The sequence below is a fragment of the Procambarus clarkii genome, chromosome 81, assembly GCF_040958095.1.
Source record: "Procambarus clarkii isolate CNS0578487 chromosome 81, FALCON_Pclarkii_2.0, whole genome shotgun sequence".
Classification (NCBI taxonomy): Eukaryota; Metazoa; Arthropoda; class Malacostraca; order Decapoda; family Cambaridae; genus Procambarus; species Procambarus clarkii.
In genome coordinates this window covers 12,268,715-12,291,755 of record NC_091230.1, presented here as the reverse complement: position 1 = coordinate 12,291,755, position 23,041 = coordinate 12,268,715, and the positions used below count along the sequence as shown (strand labels likewise).

Below are 23,041 nucleotides of genomic sequence, written 5' to 3'. Positions count from 1 at the left end.
GGTGTCCCAATGTATATTCCCTAGGAATTTATTCGTCTCCTCATAGTTTCCCTTTCGGTACGTCAGCCCTTTGTTTCCCAGTTCTTTTTTTGGGGGTGATAATTCCTAGCTCAACCAGGTACTCAAAGCTCAATGCACTATGATCACTCATTCCCAAGGGGGCTTCCAACTTAACTTTCCTTATATCCGACTCTTTAGGGTAAATATCAGATCAAGCAAGGCTGGTTCATCGCCTCCTCTCGTTCTTGTTGGTCCCTTGACGTGTTGACATGAAAAATTTCTTGTTGCCACATCCAGCAGCTTAGCTTTCCATGTGTCTGGGCCTCCATGTGGGTCTCTGTTCCTCCCAATCTATCTTTCCATGGTTGAAGTCTCCCATGATTAGGAGCCTGGATCCATTCCTGCTAGCCACAGAAACTGCTCTCTCTATTATATTGATGGTGGCCAAGTTGTTTCTATCATATTCCTGTCTGGGTCTTCTGTCATTCGGTGGAGGGTTATATATGACTACTATTATAATTTTCTGTTTTCCAGTTGCTATGGTGCCTGATATGTAGTCACTGAATCCTTCACAGTTCTGAATTACCATCTCTTTGAAACTCCATCCTTCTCTTAGTAGCAAAGCTACACCACCTCCTCCTCTCCCTTCTCTCTCTTTCCTCACTACATAGTAGCCCTGTGGAAACACTGCGTTTGTTATGGTGTTTGTTAGCCTTGTTTTTGTGAGTGCTATTATGTCTGGGTTTTCTTCTAGTGCCCATTCTCCGAGTTCACTTGTTTTATTTGTAATCCCATCTATGTTAGTGTACATTGCCTTAAAGCTCACTTTCTTCAGTTCATTTTCTTGTCCCTTTCTTGGCGAGCATTCTGTTGGTGTGGGAAGCTTTTCCGTGGGTGAGAAGATCTGTGAGGTGGTTTGCAGGGTCTCAGAGGAGTTTGGGGTGATGGGTGGGGGTTTCAGGGAAGGGGGGACAGGTAGGGTGTGGGTTAAGGAGATAGGGGGGACATGGAGGATACGGGGTGAGGGGTGGGGAAGGATAGGGAGGGTATGGGATGAAGGGGGAGGGGGGACATGATGGGAATGGGGAAGGGGTGACAGGGTAAGAATGGGGTGGGGGGAGGGAGAGTTGGGTGGGGGCAGGTAGGGTGAGGGGAAGGGAGGGTTTCCATGCAGAGGGGGGTGGTGGTGTTGCCCTCCCCTCTGGTGTTGCTGGGATGCTGGTTTTGGGTTCGCCTCTTGTCTCTAGGACTGTTGTGTTGGGGCTGTGATTACCTGGTTTGCTCCTCTCTCCCTGCGTTTCCTCCTTGCCTCTGCTGCCCTGGCTCTCTCCTCCTTCGTCCTGTCCCTCTGCAGGAATACTTTCTTGTATCCCTCCACATGCTGCAGTCGACTCTTCCTTTCGAGAATATCCTCCTTCGTGGTTTCGTTTGTAAACACCACCTTTACAAGTCGGTTTTTGTCCTTGTTGTACCAGCCTAACCTGAAAACCTTCTCAGTGTTTCGTTCAGCCCCTTCCATCTGTAACCCCTTCAGTACCCCCTGTACTGCCTCCCTATCCTTGCTATTCCATTCTTGCCTGTTGGATCCTTCCTGTTCGTTGATGCCTACAACTACCACTGATCTTTTTCTCTCCAGCAGCTGAGTGGTGCACCTTGCTGCTTCCTGTGAGGTGGCTGCTTGCATGGCTACCTCCCTCACTGTGTCCATAGCTTCTGAGCTCTTTTTCAGTATGTCTGCAAATGTTTCAGGTACAGAGGCATTTCCTTCGAATGTAACATTCCCACCTTCCCTTTGGATGATAATCTGATGCTCGGTCTCTTTATTTTTCTCTGTGAGGGATTTGATCTCCTCCCTTGCTGATGTCAGCTCACTTTGCAGGTTGTTAATTGTAATCCTCATTTCCTGCATCTCCTTCCTGAATTCCTCCAGAACTTGGGTTAACATGTCCTTCGTTTGGTCACTCTGGCTATTCCCTGTGTCCCTGTGTGTGCATGTGTGTGCGTGTGCATGAGTGCGTGCGTGTGTGTACATATGAGTGTGCATGAGTGCGTGCGTGTGTGTACATATGAGTGTGCATGCGTGTGTGTTGTGAGGGGGATGTTTGAGAAAAGTGAAGTGTTTACAACAGGTGTTTATTGTTTACATCAGGTGTGTAGTGAGACAGGTGTGGTGGTCACAACAGATGTGTAGTGAGACAGTTGTAGTGGTCACAACAGGTGTGTAGTGAGACAGCTGTAGTGGTCACAACAGATGTGTAGTGAGACAGTTGTAGTGGTCACAACAGGTGTGTAGTGAGACAGTTGTAGTGGTCACAACAGGTGTGTAGTGGGACAGTTGTAGTGGTCACAACAGGTGTGTAGTGAGACAGCTGTAGTGGTCACAACATATGTGTAGTGAGACAGTTGTAGTGGTCACAACAGATGTGTAGTGAGACAGTTGTAGAGGTCACAACACATTTGTAGTGAGACAGCTGAAGTGGTCACAACAGGTGTGTAGTGAGACAGCTGTAGTGGTCACATCAGGTGTGTAGTGAGACAGTTGTAGTGGTCACAACAGGTGTGTAGTGAGACAGCTGTAGTGGTCACAACAGATGTGTAGTGAGACAGATGTAGTCACAACAGGTGTGTAGTGAGACAGGTGTTGTGTGGTCAACAGGTGATCTTGGGCTGCCACGACTCCGTCGGCCGCCACAAGTGACCAACGTGTCGGGGACCACGGCGAGGGTCACCTTTGATGGCTGGGACCCGGGTTATGACGACGGACACAAGGACGCGGACCATGTTATCTCTTATATACTACGGTGGTGGGTATGTTGTACTCATCTGGTTGTGTTACCCAGTATTATAGTTTAGGGCTGATAGTGGGGTTCATATATTATTTTATACTTTTACGATGAATATAGTGATTATAATATTAATTGATGACTGTGTGCACGAGAGAGAGAGAGAGAGAGAGAGAGAGAGAGAGAGAGAGAGAGAGAGAGAGAGAGAGAGAGAGAGAGAGAGAGAGAGAGAGAGAGAGAGAGAGAGAGAGAGAGAGAGAGAGAGGGAGAGAGAGAATAAAATACGATAATTATCAGCAGTAGGAGTGGGTACCAGGGTCTGGTGGACCCTAGGTAAGGACTGGAATATTTCTGCCCCTAAATCAATCAGTTACAATACTGCTCCTAAACCGCTGCATGAACCTTAACAATCAATAATCCGACAAAAGCTCACCTCTTGGCAGACTGTTTTGTTGTCAACATATATGGCAGCGATGACCATACAGTATGACAAGAGGAAGTACAACTCTTTCTTATATCATTCAACACAGAGAAGACAGTGAGAGCCGGATAAGGTCAGCCCGAGGCTGACACTCACTTTTACACCAAGATCACAGCACAAGGCCCTCACTATGGAAGGTTCTACACCAAGATCACAGCACAAGGCCCTCACTATGGAAGGTTCTACACCAAGATCACAGCACAAGGCCCTCACTATGGAAGGTTCTACACCAAGATCACAGCACAAGGCTCTCACTATGGAAGGTTCTACACCAAGATCACAGCACAAGGCCCTCACTATGGAAGGTTCTACACCAAGATCACAGCACAAGGACCTCACTATGGAAGGTTCTACACCAAGATCACAGCACAAGGCCCTCACTATGGAAGGTTCTACACCAAGATCACAGCACAAGGACCTCACTATGGAAGGTTCTACACCAAGATCACAGCACAAGGTCCTCACTATGGAAGGTTCTACACCAAGATCACAGCACAAGGCTCTCACTATGGAAGGTTCTACACCAAGATCACAGCACAAGGCTCTCACTATGGAAGGTTCTACACCAAGATCACAGCACAAGGACCTCACTATGGAAGGTTCTACACCAAGATCACAGCACAAGGACCTCACTATGGAAGGTTCTACACCAAGATCACAGCACAAGGCTCTCACTATGGAAGGTTCTACACCAAGATCACAGCACAAGGCCCTCACTATGGAAGGTTCTACACCAAGATCACAGCACAAGGACCTCACTATGGAAGGTTCTACACCAAGATCACAGCACAAGGCCCTCACTATGGAAGGTTCTACACCAAGATCACAGCACAAGGACCTCACTATGGAAGGTTCTACACCAAGATCACAGCACAAGGTCCTCACTATGGAAGGTTCTACACCAAGATCACAGCACAAGGACCTCACTATGGAAGGAGGAAAAAGTTATTTCAGGCCACAAAAGGAAGAGCCAGTCAGTGATCAGCAACTAGAAGCCACAGTCCCGACTGTGACAAATATCCCCCAACAATGACAACACATTGTGACCATCGTACCTCGTGTGGGCGACAATCTGGCTTTAGTACGGATCGTGCTGCTGTTGATCTCTTCTTGCACCTCTCGACATGACGGGTCCAAGATCAGCTGTGTTGTTGATGACAACATTAACTGGTGTGACACCAGGTGTGGCATCAGGTGTCTAACACCAGATATGGCAACAGGTGTCAGAAACTTAGTGTGGCTCCAGGGGCTACAGACCAAGCTTCATTCATTATATCTGTTTCCAGGTTCATGATTTAAATGACATGATGAAGAGCTTTTATTCGACAATAATGACACTGGAGAGCAGCTCGCAGGTGTCCTAGGGTAGTAAGCAGGTGTCCTAGAGCAGCAAGCAGGTGTCCTAGGGTAGTAAGCAGGTGTCCTAGAGCAGCAAGCAGGTGTCCTAGAGCAGGAAGCAGGTGTCCTTGAGCAGCAAGCAGGTGTCATAGAGCAGCAAACAGGTGTCCTAGAGCAGCAAGCAGATGTCCTACAGCAGCAAGCTGATGTCCTAGAGAAGAAAGCTGGTGCCCTAGAGCAGCGAGCAGGTGTCCTAGAGCAACAAGCAGGTGTCCTAGAGCAGCGAGCAGGTGTCCAAGAGCAGAAAGCTGATGTCCTACAGCAGCAAGCAGGTGTCCTTGAGCAGCAAGCAGGTGTCCAAGATCAGTGAGCAGGTGTCCTAGAGCAGCAAGCAGATGTCCTAGAGCAGCAACCTGATGTGCTAGAGAAGCAAGCTGGTGTCCTAGAGCAGCAAGCTGGTGTCCTAGAGCAGCAAGCTGGTGTCCTAGAGCAGCAAGCAGGTGTCCTAGAGCAACAAGCTGGTATCTTAGAGCAGCAAGCAGGTGTCCTAGAGCAGCAAGCTGGTATCCTAGAGCAGCAAGCTGGTGTCCTAGAGCAGCAAGCAGGTGTCCTAGAGCAGCAACCTGATGTCCTAGAGCAGCAAGATTGTGTCCTAGAGAAGCAAGCAGTTATCTTAGAGCAGAAAGCAGGTGTGTAAGAGCAGCAAGCTGGTGTCCTAGAGCAGAAAGCTGGTGTCCTACAACAGCAAGCAGGTGTTCTAGAGCAGCAAGATGGTGCCCTAGAGCAGCAAGAAGGTCTCCTAGATCAGCAAGCAGGTGTCCTAGAGCAGAAAGTAGGTGCGTTAGAGCAGCATACTGGTGTCCTAGAGCAGCAAGCAGGTGTCCTAGAGCAGAAAGCTGGTGTCCTAGAGCAGCAAGCAGGTGTCCTAGAGCAGCAAGCAGGTGCCCTAGAGCAGCAAGAAGGTCTCCTAGATCAGCAAGCAGGTGTCCTAGAGCAGAAAACTGGTGTCTTGGAGCAGCAAGAAGGTGTCCTAGAGCAGCAAGCAGGTGTCCTAGAGCGGCAAGTAGGTGTCCTAGAGCAGCTAGATGGTGTCCTAGTGCTGCAAACAGGTGTCCTAGAGCAGCAAGAAGGAGTCCTAGACCAGCATGCAAGTGTCCTAGAGCAGCAAGCAAGTGCCCTAGATCAGCACTCTGGTGTTCTAGAACAGCTAGCAGGTGTCCTAGAGCAGCAAGATAGTGTCCTAGAGAAGCGAGGAGGTGTCCTAGAACAGCAAGCTGGTATCCTAGAGCAGGAAGCAGGTTTCTAAAAGCAACAAGCTAGTGTCCTAGAGCAGCAAGCAGGTGTCCAAGATCAGCTAACAGGTGTCCTAGAGCAGCAAGCAGATGTCCTAGAGCAGCAACCTGATGTGCTAGAGCAGCAAGCTGGTGTCCTAGAACAGCAAGCCGGTGACCTAGAGCAGCAAGCTGGTGTCCTAGAGCAGAAAGCAAATGTCCTAGAGCAACAAGCTGGTATCTTAGAGCATAGAGCAGGTGTCATAGAGCAGCAAGCTGGTATCCTAGAGCTGCAAGCTGGTGTCCTAGAGCAGCAAGCAGGTATCCTAGAGCAGCAAGCTGGTATCCTAGAGCAGCAAGCTGGTGTCCTAGAGCAGAAAGCAGGTGTCCTAGAGCAGCAAGCTGGTGTCCTAGAGCAGAAACCAGGTGCCCTAGGGTAGCAAGCTGGTGTCCTAGAGCAGCAAGGTGGTGTCCTAGAGCAGAAAGCAGGTGTCCTAGAGCAGCAAGCTGGTGTCCTAGAGCAGAAACCAGGTGCCCTAGGGTAGCAAGCTGGTGTCCTAGAGCAGCAAGGTGGTGTCCTACAGCAGCAAGCAGGTGTCCTATTGCAGCAAGAAAGTTTCCTAGAGCAGCAAGCAGGTGCCCTAGAGCAACAAGCTGGTGTCCTAGAGCAGCAAGCATGTGTTCTAGAGCAGAAAGCTGGTGTCCTAGAGCAGCAAGATGGTGTCCTAGAGCAGAAACCTGATGTCCTAGAGCAGCAAGATTGTGTCCTAGAGAAGAAAGCAGTTTTCTTAGAGCAGAAAGCAAGTGATAGAGCAGCAAAAAGGTGTCCTAGAGCAGCAAGCAGGTGCCCTAGAGCAGCAAGCAGGTGCCCTAGAGCAGCAAGCAGGTGCCCTATAGCAGCAAGATGATTTCCTTTGAGCAGCCACCTGATGTCCTACAGCAGCAAGCAGGTGTCGTAGAGCAGAAAGCTGGTGTCCTAGAGCAGAAAGCTGGTGTTCTAGAGCAGCAAGCAGGTGTCCTAGAGCCGCAAGCAGGTGCCTTAGAGCAGCAAGCAGGTGCCCTAGAGCAGGAAGATCTCCTAGAATAGCAAGCAGGTGTCCTAGAGCAGAAAGCAGGTGTCCTAGAGCTTAAAGCAGGTGTCCTAGAGCAGCAAGCAGGAGTTCTGGAGCAGCAAGAAGGTGTCCTAAAGCAGCAAGCTGGTGTCCTAGAGCAGAAAGAGGGTGTCCTAGAGCAGCAAGCAGGTGTCATATAGCAGCAAGCTGGTGTCCTAGAGCAGCAAGCTGGTGTCCTAGAGCAGCAAGCAGGTGTCCTAGAGCAGCAAGCAGGTGTCCTAGAGCAGAAAGCAGGTGTCATAGAGCAGCAAGCTGGTGTCCTAGAACAGAAAGAGGGTGTCCTAGAGCAGCAAGCTGGTGTTCTAGAGCAAAAGCAGGTGTTCAAAGGGAGCAAGCTGCTGTCCTAGAGCAGCAAGCAGGTGTCCTAGAGCAGCAAGCTGGTGTCCTAGAGCAGCAACCTGATGTCCTAGAACAGCAAGCTGGTGTCTTTGAGCAGCAAGAAGGTGTCCTAGAGCGGCAAGCAGGTGTCTTAGAGCAGCAAGAAGGTGTCCTAGAGCAGCAAACAGGTGTCCTAGAGCAGCATGCAAGTGTCTTAGAGAAGCAAGCTGGTGTCCCAGAGCAACAAGCAGGTGTCCTAGAGCGGAAATCAGGTGTCCTAAAGCAGTAGGAAGGTGTCTAAGAGCAGCACTCTAGTGTCCTAGAGCAGCAAGCAGGTGCCTTAGAGCAGAATGCTGGTGTCTTAGAGCAGCAAGAAGATGTCCTAGAGCAGCAAACTGGTGTCCCAGAGCAGCAATACGGTGTCATGGAGCAGGGAAGCAGGTGTCCTAGAGCAGCAAGATGGTGTCCTAGAGCAGAAAGTTTGTGTCCTACAGCAGCAAGGTTTTCTAGAGCAGAAAGGAGTCCTTGCGCAGGAAGCAGGTGTCCTACAGCAGCAAGCAGGTGTCCTAAAGCAGCAGGAAGGTGTCCTAAAGCGGCAAGCAGATTTCCTAAAACAGCAAGAAGGTGCCCTAGAGAGGCAAGCAGGTGTCCTAGAGCAGCAAGAAGGTGTCCTAGAGTAGCAAACAGGTGTTCTAGAGCAGCAAGAACGTATCCTAGAGCAGAAAGCTGATGTCCTAGAGCAGCAAGCTGGTGTCCCAAGGTAACAAGCAGGTGTCCCTAGAGTGGCAAGCAGGTGTCCTAGAGCAGCAAGAAGGTGTCCTAGAGCAGCAAGCTGGTGTCCTAGAGCAGAAAGCTGATGTCCTAGAGCAGCCAGAAGGTGTCCTATAGCAACAAGCAGATGTCGTAAAGCAGAAAGCAGGTTTCCGAGAGCAGCAAGCAGGTGTCCTAGAGCAGCAAGAAAGTGTCCTAGACCATCATGCAAGTGTCCTAGAGCATCAAGCAGGTGTCATAGTGTAGCAAGAAGTTGTCCTAGGTCGGAAAGCAGGTGTCCTAAAGCAGCAATAAGATGTCCTAAAGAAGTACTCTGGTGTCCTAGAGCAGCAAGCAAGTGTCCTAGATCAGCACTCTGGTGTTCTAGAACAGCAAGCAGGTGTCCTAGAGCAGCAACCTGATGTGCAAGAGCAGCAAGCTGGTGTCCTAGAACAGCAAGCAGGTATCCTAGAGCAACAAACTGGTATCTTAGAGCAGAAAGCAGGTGTCCTAGAGCAGCAAGCTGGTGTCCTAGAGCAGAAATCAGGTTTCCTAGGGCAGCAAGCTGGTGTCCTAGAGCAGCAAGCTGATGTCCTAGAGCAGAAATCAGGTTTCCTAGAGCAGCAAGCTGGTGTCCTAGAGCAGCAAGCTGGTGTCCTAGAGCAGAAAGCTGGTGTCCTACAGCAGCAAGCCGGTGTTCTATAGCAGCAAGAAGGTGTCCTACAGCAGCAAGCAGGTGTCCTACAGCAGCAAGCTGGTGTCCTAGAGCAGCAAGATGGTGTCCTTGAGCAGCAAGCAGTTGTCTTAGAGCAGGAAGCAGGTGTATTAGAGCAGCATGCTGGTGTCCTAGAGCAGAACGCTGGTGTCCTACAGCAGCAAGCAGGTGCCGTAGAGCAGCATGCAGGTGTCTTAGAGCAGAAAGCAGGTGTGTTAGAGCAGCAAGCTGGTGTCCTAGAGCAGAAAGTTGGTGTCCTAGAGCAGAAAGCTGGTGTCCTAGAGCAGCAAGCAGGTGTCCTAAAGCAGCAAGCAGGTGCTCTAGAGCAGCAAGAAGGTCTCCTAGATCAGCAAGCTGGTGTCCTATAGCACCAAGAAGGTGTCCAAGAGCAGCAAGCAGGTGTCCTAGAGCAGCCACCTGATGCCCTAGAGCAGCAAGCTGGTGTCCTAGAGCAGCATGCAGGTGTCTTAGAGCAGAAAGCAGGTGTGTTAGAGCAGCAAGCTGGTGTCCTAGAGCAGTAAGCTGGTGTCCTAGAGTAGAAAGCTGGTGTCCTAGAGCAGCAAGCAGGTGTTCTAGAACAGCAAGCAGGTGCTCTAGAGCAGCAAGCAGGTGCTCTAGAGCAGCAAGCTGGTGTCCTAGAGTAGAAAGCTGGTGTCCTAGCGCAGAAAGCAGGTGTCCTAGAACATCAAGCAGGTGTCTTAGAGCAGCAAAAAGATGTCCTAGAGCAGCAAGCAGGTGTCCTAGAGCAGCAAGAAGGTGTCCTTGAGTGGCAAGCAGGTGTCCTAGAGCAGCAAGAAGGTGTCCTAGAGCAGCAAACAGGTGTCCTAGAGCAGCAAGAACGTATCCTAGAGCAGCATGCAGGTGTCCTAGAGCAACAAGCTGGTGTCCTAAAGCAACAAGCAGGTGTCCTAGAGCAGCAAGCAGTTGTCCTAGAGCAGCAAAAATGTGTTCTAGAGCAGCAAGCAGGTGTCCTAGAGCAGAAAGCTGATGTCCTAGAGCAGCCAGAAGGTGTCCTAGAGACACAAGCAGATGTAAAGTAGAAAGCAGGTGTCCAAGAGCAGCAAGCAGGTGTCCTAGAGCAGCAAGAATGTGTCCTAGATCGGCACTCTTGTGTTCTAGAGCAGCAAGCAGGTGTCCAAAAGCAGCAACCTGGTGTCTTAGAGCAGCAAGCTGGTGTCCAAGATCAGCGAGCAGGTGTCCTAGAGCAGCAAGCAGGTGTCCTAGAGCAGCTCGCAGGTATCCTAGAGCAGCAAGCTGGTGTCCTAGAGCAGCTCGCAGGTGTCCTAGAGCAGCAAAGTGGTGTCCTTGAGCAGCAAGCTGGTGTCCTAGAGCAGCACGCAGGTGTCCTAGAGCAGCAACCTGATGTCTTAGAGCAGCAAACTGGTGTCCTAGAGCAGCAAGCTGGTGTCCTAGAGCAGCAAGTTGGTGTCCTAGAGGAGCAAGCTGGTGTTCTAGAGCAGCAAGCAGGTGTCCTTGAGCAGCAAGCTGGTGTCCTAGAGCAGAAAGCAGGTGTCCTAGAGCAGAAAGCAGGTGTCCTAGAGCAGCAAGCTGTTGTCCTAGAGCAGAAAGCTGATGTCCTAGAGCAGCCAGAAGGTGTCCTAGAGACACAAGCAGATGTAAAGCAGAAAGCAGGTGTCCAAGAGCAGCAAGCAGGTGTCCTAGAGCAGGTGTCCTATAGCAGCAAGCTGGTGTCCTAGAGCAGAAACCAGGTGCCCAAGAGCAGAAACTGGTGTCCTACAGCAGCAAGCAGGTGTCCTATAGCAGCAAGAAGGTGTCCTAGAGCAGCAAGCATGTGTTCTAGAGCATCAAGCTGGCGTCCTAGAGCAGCAAGAAGGTGTCCTAGAGCAGCAAACAGGTGTCCTTGAGCAGCAAGAACGTATCCTAGAGCAGCATGCAGGTGTCCTAGAGCAACAAGCTGGTGTCCCAAAGCAACAAGCAGGTGTCCTAGAGCGGCAAGCAGGTGTCCTAGAGCAGCAAGAAGGTGTCCTAGAGCAGCAAGCAGGTGTCCTAGAGTGGCAAGGTGTCCTAGAGCAGCATGCAGGTGTCTTAGAGCAGCAGGCTGGTGTCCCAAAGGAACAAGCAGGTGTCATCGAGCAGCAAGAAGGTGTCCTAGAGAAGCACTCTGGTGTCCTAGAGCAGGAAGCAGGTGTCCTAAAGCAGCAAGAAGGTGTCCTAGAGAAGCACTCTGGTGTCCTAGAGCAGGAAGCAGGTGTCCTAGAGCAGAAAGCAGGTGTCCTAGATCGGCACTCTGGTGTTCTTGAGCAGCAAGCAGGTGTCCTAGAGCAGAAAGCTGATGTCCTAGAGCAGCCAGAAGGTGTCCTAGAGACACAAGCAGATGTAAAGAAGAAAGCAGGTGTCCTAGAGCAGAAAGCTGATGTCCTAGAGCAGCCAGAAGGTGTCCTAGGGACACAAGCAGATGTAAAGAAGAAAGCAGGTGTCCAAGAGCAGCAAGCAGGTGTCCTAGAGCAGCCAGAAGGTGTCCTAGATCAGCACTCTGGTGTTCTAGAGCAGCAAGCAGGTGTCCAAAAGCAGCAACCTGGTGTCTTAAAGCAGCAAGCTGGTGTCCAAGATCAGCTAGCAGGTGTCCTAGAGCAGCAAGCAGGTGTCCTAAAGCAGCTCGCAGGTATCCTAGAGCAGCAAGCTGGTGTCCTAGAGCAGCTCGCAGGTGTCCTAGAGCAGCAAACTGGTATCCTAGAGCAGCAAGCTGCTGTCCTAGAGCAGCACGCAGGTGTCCTAGAGCAGCAACCTGATGTCCTAGAGCAGCAAACTGGTGTCCTAGAGCAGCAAGCTGGTGTCCTAGAGCAGCAAACTGGTGTCCTAGAGCAGCAAGCTGGTGTTCTAGAGCAGCAAGCAGGTGTCCTTGAGCAGCAAGCTGGTGTCCTAGAGCAGAAAGCAGGTGTCCTAGAGCAGAAAGCAGGTGTCCTAGAGCAGCAAGCTGGTGTCCTAGAGAAGAAAGCTGATGTCCTAGAGCAGCCAGAAGGTGTCCTAGAGACACAAGCAGATGTAAAGCAGAAAGCAGGTGTCCAAGAGCAGCAAGCAGGTGTCTTAGAGCAGGTGTCCTACAGCAGCAAGCAGGTGTCCTATAGCAGCAAGAAGGTGTTCTAGAGCATCAAGTTGGTGTCCTACAGCAGCAACCTGATGTCCTAGAGCAGCAAGCATGTGTCCTAGAGCAGCAAGCATGTGTCCTAGAGCAGCAAGCATGTGTCCTAGAGCAGCAAGCAGGTGTCCTAGAACAGCAAGGTAGTGCCCAAGAGCAGGAAGAAGTTCTCCTAGAGCACCAAGCAAGTGTCCTAGAGCAGCAACAAGGTTTTCTGGAGCAGCAAGGTGTCCTTGCGTTGGAAGCAGGTGTCCTGGAGTAGCAAGCAGGTGTCCTAGAGCAGCAAGAAGGTGTCCTAGAGCAGCAAGAAGGTGTCCTAGAGCAGCAAGCAGGTGTCCTAGAGTAGCAAGGTGTCCTAGAGCAGCATGCAGGTGTCTTAGAGCAGCAGGCTGGTGTCCCAAAGGAACAAGCAGGTGTCATCGAGCAGCAAGAAGGTGTCCTAGAGAAGCACTCTGGTGTCCTAGAGCAGGAAGCAGGTGTCCTAAAGCAGCAAGAAGGTGTCCTAGAGAAGCACTCTGGTGTCCTAGAGCAGGAAGCAGGTGTCCTAGATCAGCACTCTGGTGTTCTTGAGCAGCAAGCAGGTGTCCTAGAGAAGAAAGCTGATGTCCTAGAGCAGCCAGAAGGTGTCCTAGAGACACAAGCAGATGTAAAGCAGAAAGCAGGTGTCCAAGAGCAGCAAGCAGGTGTCTTAGAGCAGGTGTCCTACAGCAGCAAGCAGGTGTCCTATAGCAGCAAGAAGGTGTTCTAGAGCATCAAGCTGGTGTCCTATAGCAGCAACCTGATGTCCTAGAGCAGCAAGCATGTGTCCTAGAGCAGCAAGCAGGTGTCCTAGAACAGCAAGCTAGTGCCCTAGAGCAGGAAGAAGTTCTCCTAGAGCACCAAGCAAGTGTCCTAGAGCAGCAACAAGGTTTTCTGGAGCAGCAAGGTGTCCTTGCGTTGGAAGCAGGTGTCCTGGAGTAGCAAGCAGGTGTCCTAGAGCAGCAAGAAGGTGTCCTAGAGTGGCAAACAGATTTACTAAAGCAGCAAGAAGGTATCCTAGAGCGGCAAGCAGGTGTCCTAGAGCAGCAAGAAGGTGTCCTAGAGCAGCAAACAGGTGTCCTTGAGCATCAAGAACGTATCCTAGAGCAGCATGCAGGTGTCCTAGAGCAACAAGCTGGTGTCCCAAAGCAACAAGCAGGTGTCCTAGAGCGGCAAGCAGGTGTCCTAGAGCAGCAAGCAGGTGTCCTAGAGCAGCAAGCTGGTGTCCTAGAGCAGCAAGCAGGTGTCCTACAGCAACAAGCAGGTGTACTAGAGCAGCAAGCTGGTGTCATAGAGCAGCAAGCTGGTGTCCTAGAGCAGCGAGCTGGTGTCCTAGAGCCGCACTCTCGTGTTCTAGAGCTGCAAGCAGGTGTCCAGAAGAAGCAAGCTGGTATCCTAGAGCGGCAAGCAGTTGTCCTAGAGCAGCAAGCTGGTATCCAAGAGCAGAAAGCTGGTGTCCTAGAGCAGCTAGCTGGTGTCCTAGAACAGGAAGCTGGTGTTCTAGTGCAGAAAGCAGGTGTCCTAGAGCAGCATTCTGGTGTCCTAGAGCAGCAAGCTGGTGTCCTAGAGCAGAAAGCTGGTGTCCTACAGCAGCAAGCCGGTGTCCTATAGCAGCAAGAAGATGTCCTACAGCAGCAAGCAGGTGTCCTAGAGCAGCAACCTGATGTCCTAGAGCAGCAAAATTGTGTCCTAGAGCAGCAAGCAGTTGTCTTAGAGCAGAAAGCAGGTGTATTAGAGCAGCAAGAAGGTGTCCTAGAGCAGCAATCAGGTGTCCTAGAGCAGCCACCTGATGCCCTAGAGAAGCAAGCTGGTGTCCTGGAGCAGCATGCAGGTGTCTTAAAGCAGAAAGCAGGTGTGTTAGAGCAGCAAGCAGGTGTCCTAGAGCAGCAAGCAGGTGCGCTAGAGCAGCAAGAAGGTCTCCTAGATCAGCAAGTAGGTGTCCTAGAGCTAAAAGCTGGTGTCCTAGAGCAGCAAGCAGGAGTTCTGGAGCAGCATGAAGGTGTTCTAGAGCAACAAGCAGGTGTCCTAGCGCAGAAAGCAGGTGTCCTAGTACATCAAGCTGGTGTCCTAGAGCAGCAAGAAGATGTCCTAGAGCAGCAAGCTGGTGTCCCAGAGCAGCAAGAAGGTGTCCTAAAGCAAGCAAGCAGGTGTCCTAGAGCAGCAAGATGGTGTCCTAGAGCTGCAAGCAGGTGTCCAAGAACAGCAAGAGGATTTTCTGGAGCAGCAAGGTGTCCCTGCGCAGGAAGTAGGTGTTCTAGAGTAGCAAGCAGGTGTCTTAGAGCAGCAAGAAGGTGTCCTAGAGTGGCAAGCAGATTTCCTAAAGAAGCAAGAAGGTATCCTAGAACGGCAAGCAGGTGTCCTAGAGCAGCAAGAATCTGTCCTAGAGCAGCAAACAGGTGTCCTAGAGCAGCAAGAACGTATCCTAGAGCAGCATGCAGGTGTCCTAGAGCAACAAGCTGGTGTCCCAAAGCAACAAGCAGGTGTCCTAGAGCGGCCAGCAGTTGTTCTAGAGCAGCAAAAAGGTGTCTTAGAGCAGCAACCAAGTGTCCTAGAGCAAAAAGCTGATGTCCTAGAGCAGCCAGAAGGTGTCCTAGAGCAACAAGCAGATATAAAGCAGGAAGAAGGTGTCCTAGAGCTGCAAGCAGGTGTCCTATAGCAGCTCGCAGGTATCCTAGAGCAGCAAGCTGGTGTCCTAGAGCAGCTCGCAGGTGTCCTAGAGCAGCAAACTGGTGTCCTAGAGCAGCAAGATAGTGTCCTAGAGCAGCAAGCAGGTGTCCTAGAGCAGCAACCTGGTGTCCTAGAGCAGCAAGCTGGTGTCCTAGAGCAGCAAGCTGGTGTCCTAGAGCAGCAAGCTGGTGTTCTAGAGCAGCAAGCAGGTGTCCTAGAGTAACAAGCTGGTGTCCTAGAGCAGAAAGCAGGTGTCCTAGAGCAGAAAGCAGGTGTCCTAGAGCAGCAAGCTGGTGTCCTAGAGCAGAAAGCATGTGTCCTAGAGCAGCAAGCTGGTGTCCTAGAGCAGAAAGCAGGTGCCCTAGAGCAGAAACTTGTGTCCTACAGCAGCACGCAGGTGTCCTATAGCAGCAAGAAGGTGTCCTAGAGTAGCAAGCAGGTTTCCATGAGCAGCAAGCTGGTGTCCTAGAGCAGCAAGCATGTGTTCTAGAGCAGCAAGCTTGTGTCCTAGGGCAGCAACCTGATGTCCTAGAGCAGCAAGATGGTGTCCTAGAGCTGCAAGCAGTTGTCTTAGAGCAGAAAGCAGGTGTGTTAGAGCAGCAAGCTGGTTTCCTGGAGCAGAATGCTGGTGTCCTAGAGCAGCAAGCATGTTTCCTAGAGCAGCAAGCTAGTGCCCTAGAGCAGGAAGAAGGTCTCCTAGAGCACCAAGCAGGTGTCCTAGAGCAGCAAGCAGGTGTCCTAGAGCAGCAAGAAGGTGTCCTAGATCAGCAAAATGGTGTCCTAGAGCAGCAAGCAGGTGTCCTAGAGCAGCAAGAAGGTTTTCTGGAGCAGGAAGGTGTCCTTGCGCAGGAAGCAGGTGTCCTAGAGTAGCAAGCAGGTGTCCTAGAGCAGGAAGAAGGTGTCCTTGAGTGGCAAGCAGATTTCCTAAAGCAGGAAGAAGGTATCCTAGAGCGGCAAGCAGGTGTCCTAGAGCAGCAAGAAGATGTCCTAGAGCAGCAAACAGGTGTAATAGAGCAGCAAGAACGTATCCTAGAGCAGCATGCAGGTGTCCTAGAGCAACAAGCTGGTGTCCCAAAGCAACAAGCAGGTGTCCTAGAGCGGCAAGCAGTTGTCCTAGAGCAGCAAGAAGGTGTCCTAGAGCAGCAAGCAGGTGTCCTAGAGAGGGAAGCTGATGTTCTGGAGCAGCCAGGTGTCCTAGATCAACAAACTGGTGTCCTAGAGCACCAAGCTGGTGTCCTAGAGCAGCAAGCAGTTGTCCTAGAGCAGCAACCTGATGTCCTAGAGCCGCAAGCTGGTGTCGTAGAGCAGCAAGCTGGTGTCCTAGAGCAGAGAGCTGGTGTCCTAGAGCAGCAAGCAGGAGTTCTAATGCAGCAAGCAGGTGTCTTAGAGCAGCAAGCTGGTGTCCTAGAGCAGAAAGCAGGAGTCCTAGAGGAGAAAGCAGGTGTCCTAGAGCAGCAAGCTGTTGTCCTAGAGCAGAAAATAGATGTCGTAGAGCAGCAAAGCTGGTGTCCTAGAGCAAATAGAAGGTGCCCTAGAGCAGAAAATGTTGTCCTACTGCAGCAAGCAGGTGTCTTATAGCAGCAAGAAGGTGTCCTAGAGCAGCAAGCAGGTGTCCTAGAGCAGCAAGCTGGTGTCCTAGAGCAGCAACCTGATGTCCTAGAGCAGCAAGATGGTGTCCTAAAGCAGCAAGCAGTTGTCTTAGAGCAGAAAGCAGGTGTGTTAGAGCAGCAAGCTGGTTTCTTGGAGCAGAATGCTGGTGTCCTAGAGCAGCAAGCATGTGTCCTAGAGCAGCATGCTAGTGCCCTAGAGCAGGAAGAAGGTCTCCTAGAGCACCAAGCAGGTGCCCTAGAGCAGCAAGCAGGTGTCCTAGAGCAGCAAGAACGTGCCCTAGAGCAGCAAACAGGTGTCCTAGAGCAGCAAACAGGTGTCCCTAGAGCAGCAAGAACGTATCCTAGAGCAGCATACAGGTGTCCTAAAGTAACAAGCTTGTGTCCTAGAGCAGCAAGAAGGTGTCCTAGAGCAGCAAGCAGGTGTCCTAGAGCAGAAAGCTGATGTTCTAGAGCAGCCAGAAGGTGTCCTAGAGCAACAAGCAGATGTAAAGCAAAGATCAGGTGTCCAAGAGCAGCAAGCAGGTGTCCTAAAGCAGCAAGAAGGTGTCCTAGAGCAGCAAGAAGGTGTCCTAGAGCAGCAAGCAGGTGTCCTAGATCAGCACTCTGTTGTTCTAGAGCAGCAAGCTGGTGTCCTATAGCAGCAAGCAGGTGTCGTAGAGCAGCAAGCAGGTGTCCTAGAGCAGCTCGCAGGTGTCCTAGAGCAGCAAATTGGTGTCCTAGAGCAGCTAGCAGGTGTCCTAGAGCAGCAACCTGATGTCCTAGAGCAGCAAGCAGGTGTCCTAGAACAGCAAGCTGGTGTCCTCGAGCAGAAAGCAGGTGTCCTGGAGCAGATGGCAGGTGTCCTAGAGCAGCAAGCTGGTGTTCTAGAGCAGCAAGCTGGTGTTCTAGTGCAGCAAGCAGGTGTCCTAGAGCAGCAAGCTGGTGTCCTATAGCAGAAAGCAGGTGTCCTAGAGCAGAAGGCAGGTGTCCTAGAGCAGCAAGCTGGTGTCTTTGAGCAGAAAGCAGGTGCACTAGAGCAGAAACTGGTGTCCTACAGCAGCAAGCAGTTGTCCTATAGCAGCAAGAAGGTGTCCTAGAGCAACAAGCGAGTGTCCTAGTGCAGCAAGCTGGTGTCCACCAGCAGCAAGATGGTGTCCTAGTGCAGCAAGCATGTGTTCTAGAGCAGCAAGCTTGTGTCCTAGAGCAGCAACCTGATGTCCTAGAGAAGCAAGATGGTGTCCTAGAGCAGCAAGCAGTTGTCTTAGAGCAGAAAGCAGGTGTGTTAGAGCAGCAAGCTGGTTTCTTGGAGCAGAATGCTGGTGTCCTAGAGCAGCAAGCATGTGTCCTAGAGCAGCATGCTAGTGCCCTAGAGCAGGAAGAAGGTCTCCTAGAGCAGCAAGCAGGTGTCCTAGAGCAGCAAGCAGGTGTCCTAGAGCTGAAAGCTGGTGTCCTAGAGCAGCAAGCAGGTGTTCTGGAGCAGCAAGGTGTCCTAGAGCAACAAGCAGGTGTTCTAGAGCAGCAAACAGGTGTCCTAGAGCAGAAAGCTGGTGTTCTAGAGCAGCAATCAGGTGTTAAAGAGCAGCAAGCTGGTGTCCTAGAGGAGCAAGAAGGTGTCCTAGAGCAGCAAGCTGGTCCTAGAGCAGCAAGCAGGTGTCCTCGAGGAGCAACCAGGTGCCCTTACCATTGCCACTCCTCTAACTAGAGCAGCATGCAGGAGTCCAAAAGCAGCCAGCAGGTGACCAGCTAAACCAGGGTTCAGGTGACCTAGAGTAATAAGCAGAGGGCGTGACTGGTGTTGACACAGTTGCCTCATGTTAAGCTCATCTCATCCCTCACTCCGGTAAACTTACTGGTGTGTCAGAGCTGCCTCAGTGGTGGCCTCTAGCTCCTCACCTTCACCATGGTTACTGGTGTGTCAGAGCTGCCTCAGTGGGGGCCTCTAGCTCCTCACCTTCACCATGGTTACTGGTGTGTCAGAGCTGCCTCAGTGGTGGCCTCTAGCTCCTCACCTTCACCATGGTTACTGGTGTGTCAGAGCTGCCTCAGTGGGAGCCTCTAGCTCCTCACCTTCACCCTCGTTACTGGCGTGTCAGAGCTGCCTCAGTGGGAGCCTCCAGCTCCTCACCTTCACCATGGCTTTGAATTCTAAATTAATTTCACAGATTACGGACCATGGGGCAGGGAGTACATTCTCGCAGACCGCAACACCTAGCCAACCTAACACTGTGAGCGGCCTGCAACCGGCGACCGGATACAGCATGCAGGTGTTGTTGCAGGTGTCTAGGAGCGACAGGGGACAGGTGTGTGTGGCAGACGGTGCGGGACGGGAGAGAGTACACACTGTCAGTTTCAACACTTCCTGTCCCGACAGTAAGTACCGGAGTTCACAGCGTCTTCCTGGTTGTTTAGTTGCTACGTTGATGGTACTGATAGATATTGGTAGATGGATCATCCATCTACTAGTACAGATAGGTACTAGAAGATGATCACAGAGTACAGTACAGGTAGATATTAGTAGACGGGTCACAATATTATGATGATAGCGTCTAACATCCACTACCAATATTATCAAGGTGTTGCCTTCACTCTCACTGTTTCAGTTCCAGAAGCACCATCCTGGATCAACGTCTCTGAGGTGACCAACAACAGCTTCTTAGTGACCTGGCAGGTGAGTGAGTGAGAAACACGCTGTATTTCAAAAGCAATTTATAATATATTAGGCATCTTTTCTCCAAGACTGAAATCTGGAAGATATCGTAGTATCTTCTACTTCCACGCGTTTTCATATCTTATTTTCAGTTCGAAAAAGACATAAATTAGCATGGTAAGTTGTCTTGATGTCTGAGCCGAGATAACGGATGCTAGTCCATGGTTAATCTATGGGTAAAGGATAAGAAGAATAATGAAGTATAAAAAAGTATAAGTCTGGTAGCGATCTCTACCGGAAAGGTGAGGCTTGTGGTGACCTGCAGAACATGGAATGTTATCAGTCCAAGCAAAGTGTGGCCACATGCCTGACTCAGGGAGTGTTAGTGTACCCTCCTTGCTCCAGACCTAACATCAACCCCACAAGTCTCCAGCTGACGGCCGTCAACCTCTAACAGCATAAGCTGGTAATGACCAAACCACACATCAGAAAATAGAGAAACGAGGACGTTTCGGTCCGCCTTGGACAATTATCAAGTCGTGTAATGCCACGTTGTTGTGACTCATCGTCGGCATACGCTGGTCTCTCCGGGAAACTCCAGCAAAGATATAACGGTTCAATACTGCGAGGCGAGGCTCTAGAGCTAGGTCTACGCTCTCCGTACACACATTAGATATGCACTACTAGGTAAGCACCGAAGTAACTAAAAGAGTCATGATCTCTTTGGGAGACTTCCTAACAAATAGGAAACACAATAGCAGTAAGACAGGAAAACCGGAATGATGGAAGAATATTAGCAAAGTCCCACAAGGGTGAGTGCCGGAACCCAAGATATAAACAGAGTCCCACAAGGGTGAGTACTGGAACCTATGATATTAGCAGAGTCCCACAAGGGTGAGTACTGGAACCCATATTATTAACAGAGTCCCACAAGGGTGAGTGCTGGAGCCCATGATATTAGCTGAGTCCCACAAGCGTTGGTGCTGGAGCCCATGATATTAGCTGAGTCCCACAAGGGTGAGTGCTGGAACCCATGATATTAGCTGAGTCCCACAAGGGTGAGTGCTGGAACCCATGATATTAGCTGAGTCCCACAAGGGTGAGTGCTGGAACCTATGATATTAGCTGAGTCCCACAAGGGTGAGTGCTGGAGCCCATGATATTAGCTGAGTCCCACAAGGGTGAGTGCTGGAACCAATGATATTAGTGGATCGAACAAACCATTGCGAGAGATTAGGACCTAGTGGTAAACAGAACACAGTACCTCTCACCGGAGACACACAAGCAGAATCACATCAGCAGCATATGCTATGCTAAGCCGGCGATCGTGAGGTTAGTCTTGAGAAAACTAAACATGAATGCTTTCAGGACTCCATATACAGCATACATCCGACCAGAGCACGAGTATGCAGTGCCACTACGGAACCCTCACCTTTAAACACACAAAAAGTTTGAGAAAGTAAACATGTTCGTTACAGGACTGCTCCCTGAAGTGAGGCGACTGAAATAGAGACTGAAGGAGCTGACCTTAATGACACGTGAAGAAAGGGGAAATATTGGGGATGTGTTTCAGTTATAAAGTTCTCAGAGTTATTGATTAAACAGTGTTATAATGTTCAGGTTGAACAGTAAGGTAACGAGAGGTCATGCATGGAAGCTGGGCACTGGGATGAACCTCAGGGATGTCAGGAATCACCTGTGTATGACCAGGAAGCTTAAGGAACAAACACGAGGAGGAAATAGTGGAGGCTTATCTCTAAACAGAGTTTTAACAGTAGATGTGACAAGAAACACAAGGCTGAAGAATCATTCATTACAGTTGAAGCAGGAACCTCCAAACACAAAGTCCACTACGGGCTCACCATAGCCCGTGCTACTTGGAATTTTTGTTCCGAGTATCTGAATCTAAACAACAAAAAACACAACAGCCCCAAATACTCTTAACTAAGAACATTTTGTCAAGAAGTAACACACTGCACTTCTATTCTCCATGATAACTTCTGGTCCTCTCCCCCACCAGGACCTTCCATACAAGACCAAGTGCCACCTGCAGTATGCCTTGGGTATTTGGCTGGGACTCAACGACCAAGTCTATCTCTACGTGCGAGTAGATGAGGCGACCTACAGGGTGTCAGGTCTTCGGCCTTACACACACTACAACGTCAAAGTGTTGTCTGCTACGAGCACAGCGTACAGCACAGAACAACTAACAGATGTCAAGACTCTGCCACAAGGTGAGTGCGATTCAGTTCCATGGCATCTGTTCAAATTGGTTGTTAGCTCAGATCACACTGTTGGCATGTTACAAGGAGAGCAAGGAAGGAGGAAGCAAGCCTCATACTAGGGCTAAGTAGGTCACTAATATTGCCCTTATCCTAGTGATAATGTAGCCAGGCTGCTCTCATAACATCTGCTCTGAGGATTTGTTAACATAGACCATAGATCACGATGCTTCATGGATGGGTTAACACAACCCGCTCTTGGGACTAGGCACCAATTGTTAGGGGAAAAGCACACAAGAGTCGGCAGGAGGGTTGTAAACACCTTGTGATAACAACACCAGTTTATCCTGACAGCTCCGGGGAAGGTTACCAATCTCAAGGTCCAGGAAGCTGCCAGCTCTCTCACCGTGACCTGGGATGGTCCTCACGACACCCCGCCCAGAGGTCAACTGGAAGTGTTCACAGTCAGTTGGCAGCAACAAGGAACACATCAGTGGAACACCGACACCGTCGCTGCCAAAACAAAGAGTTATATCATTCAGAATCTAGCTGAGGACGTCATCTATATGATAAAGGTTAGCAGTTTGTTAGATTTATGTGTTGTGTTCAGTGTGTTGTGTTCAGTGTGTGGTACTCAGTGTGTGGTGTTCAGTGTGTGGTGCTTAGTGTTTGGTGTTCAGTGTGTGGTGCTTAGTGTTTGGTGTTCAATGTGATGTACTCAGTGTGTGGTGCTTAGTGTGTGGTGCTCAGTGTAGTGCTCAGTGTGTGAAGCTCACTGTGTGGTGCTTAGTGAGGTGCTCAGTGTGTGGTGTTCAGTGTGTGGTGCTTAGTGTTTGGTGTTCAATGTGATGTACTCAGTGTGTGGTGCTCTGTATGTGATGTTCAGTGTGTGGTACTCAGTGTGTGGTGTTCAGTGTGTTGATCTCAGTGTCTGGTGCTCAGCGTGTGGTGCTCAGTGTAGTGCTCAGTGTGTGAAGCTCACTGTGTGGTGCTTAGTGAGGTGCTCAGTGTGTGGTGCTCAGTGTGTGGTGCTTAGTGTGTGGTGCTTAGTGAGGTGCTCAGTGTGCGGTGCTCAGTGGGTGGTGCTCAGTGTGTGGTGCTCAGTGTGTGGTACTCAGTGTGTGGTGCTTAGTGTGTGGTGCTTAGTGTGTTGTACTCAGTGTGGTGTTCTGTGTGGTGCTCAGTGTGTGGTATTCAGTGTGTGTGGTGCTTAGTGTGTAGTGCTCGGAGTGTGGTGCTTAGTGTTCGGTGCTCACTGTGTGGTGCTCAGTGTGTGGTACACAGTGTGTGGTGCTCAGTGTGTGGTGCTCAGTGTGTGTGGTGCTTGTGGTGCTTAGTGTGTGGTGCTCAGTGTGGTGCTCAGTGTGTGGTGCTCAGTGTGTGTGGTGCTTAGTGTGTGGTGCTCAGTGTGTGGAGTAGAGTAAAGTGCGACTAGAACCGCGTGCACCACCTGTGCAGGTGAGCCCAATGGGTTCACCTGCACAGGTGGTGCACAGGTAGCTAGTCCTACGATGATCTGGGGGGATGCCCCGGGTGTTTTGGTGCGTGTCGGCGCGTGGCGTCCGGTCGCGCAGGACCTTTGACCGAGGGTCAGATGGGAAGGATGGGCTGTTGTAGTAGTGATGAATTTGGTGTTGGTATATGTAGTAATGATGAATTAAGTGTTGGTATCTGTAGTAATGATGAATTAAGTGTTGGTATCTGTAGTAATGATGAATTAAGTGTTGGTATCTGTAGTAGTGATGAATTTAGTGTTGGTATCTGTAGTAGTGATGAATTTGGTGTTGGTATATGTAGTAATGATGAATTAAGTGTTGGTATATGTAGTAATGATGAATTAAGTGTTGGTATCTGTAGTAATGATGAATTAAGTGTTGGTATCTGTAGTAGTGATGAATTTAGTGTTGGTATCTGTAGTAGTGATGGATTTGGTGTTGGTATCTGTAGTAGTGACTGATTTGGTGTTGGAATCTGTAGTAGTGACTGATTTGGTGTTGGAATCTGTAGTAGTGACTGATTTGGTGTTGGAATCT

General features: G+C 50.4%; 1 protein-coding gene across 1 annotated transcript in view; it reads left to right on the top strand.

Moving 5' to 3' along the window:
* LOC123773039 (tyrosine-protein kinase receptor Tie-1-like) overlaps window positions 1-23,041 on the top strand; it is a 212,412-nt gene that overhangs the window by 67,104 nt on the left and 122,267 nt on the right. Inside the window, exons 8-12 of the mRNA XM_069315149.1 lie at window positions 2,657-2,808; window positions 18,302-18,509; window positions 18,740-18,807; window positions 20,807-21,020; window positions 21,363-21,583. Coding sequence (XP_069171250.1) covers window positions 2,657-2,808; window positions 18,302-18,509; window positions 18,740-18,807; window positions 20,807-21,020; window positions 21,363-21,583 — 863 coding nt within the window. The remainder of the gene's footprint in view (window positions 1-2,656; window positions 2,809-18,301; window positions 18,510-18,739; window positions 18,808-20,806; window positions 21,021-21,362; window positions 21,584-23,041) is intronic.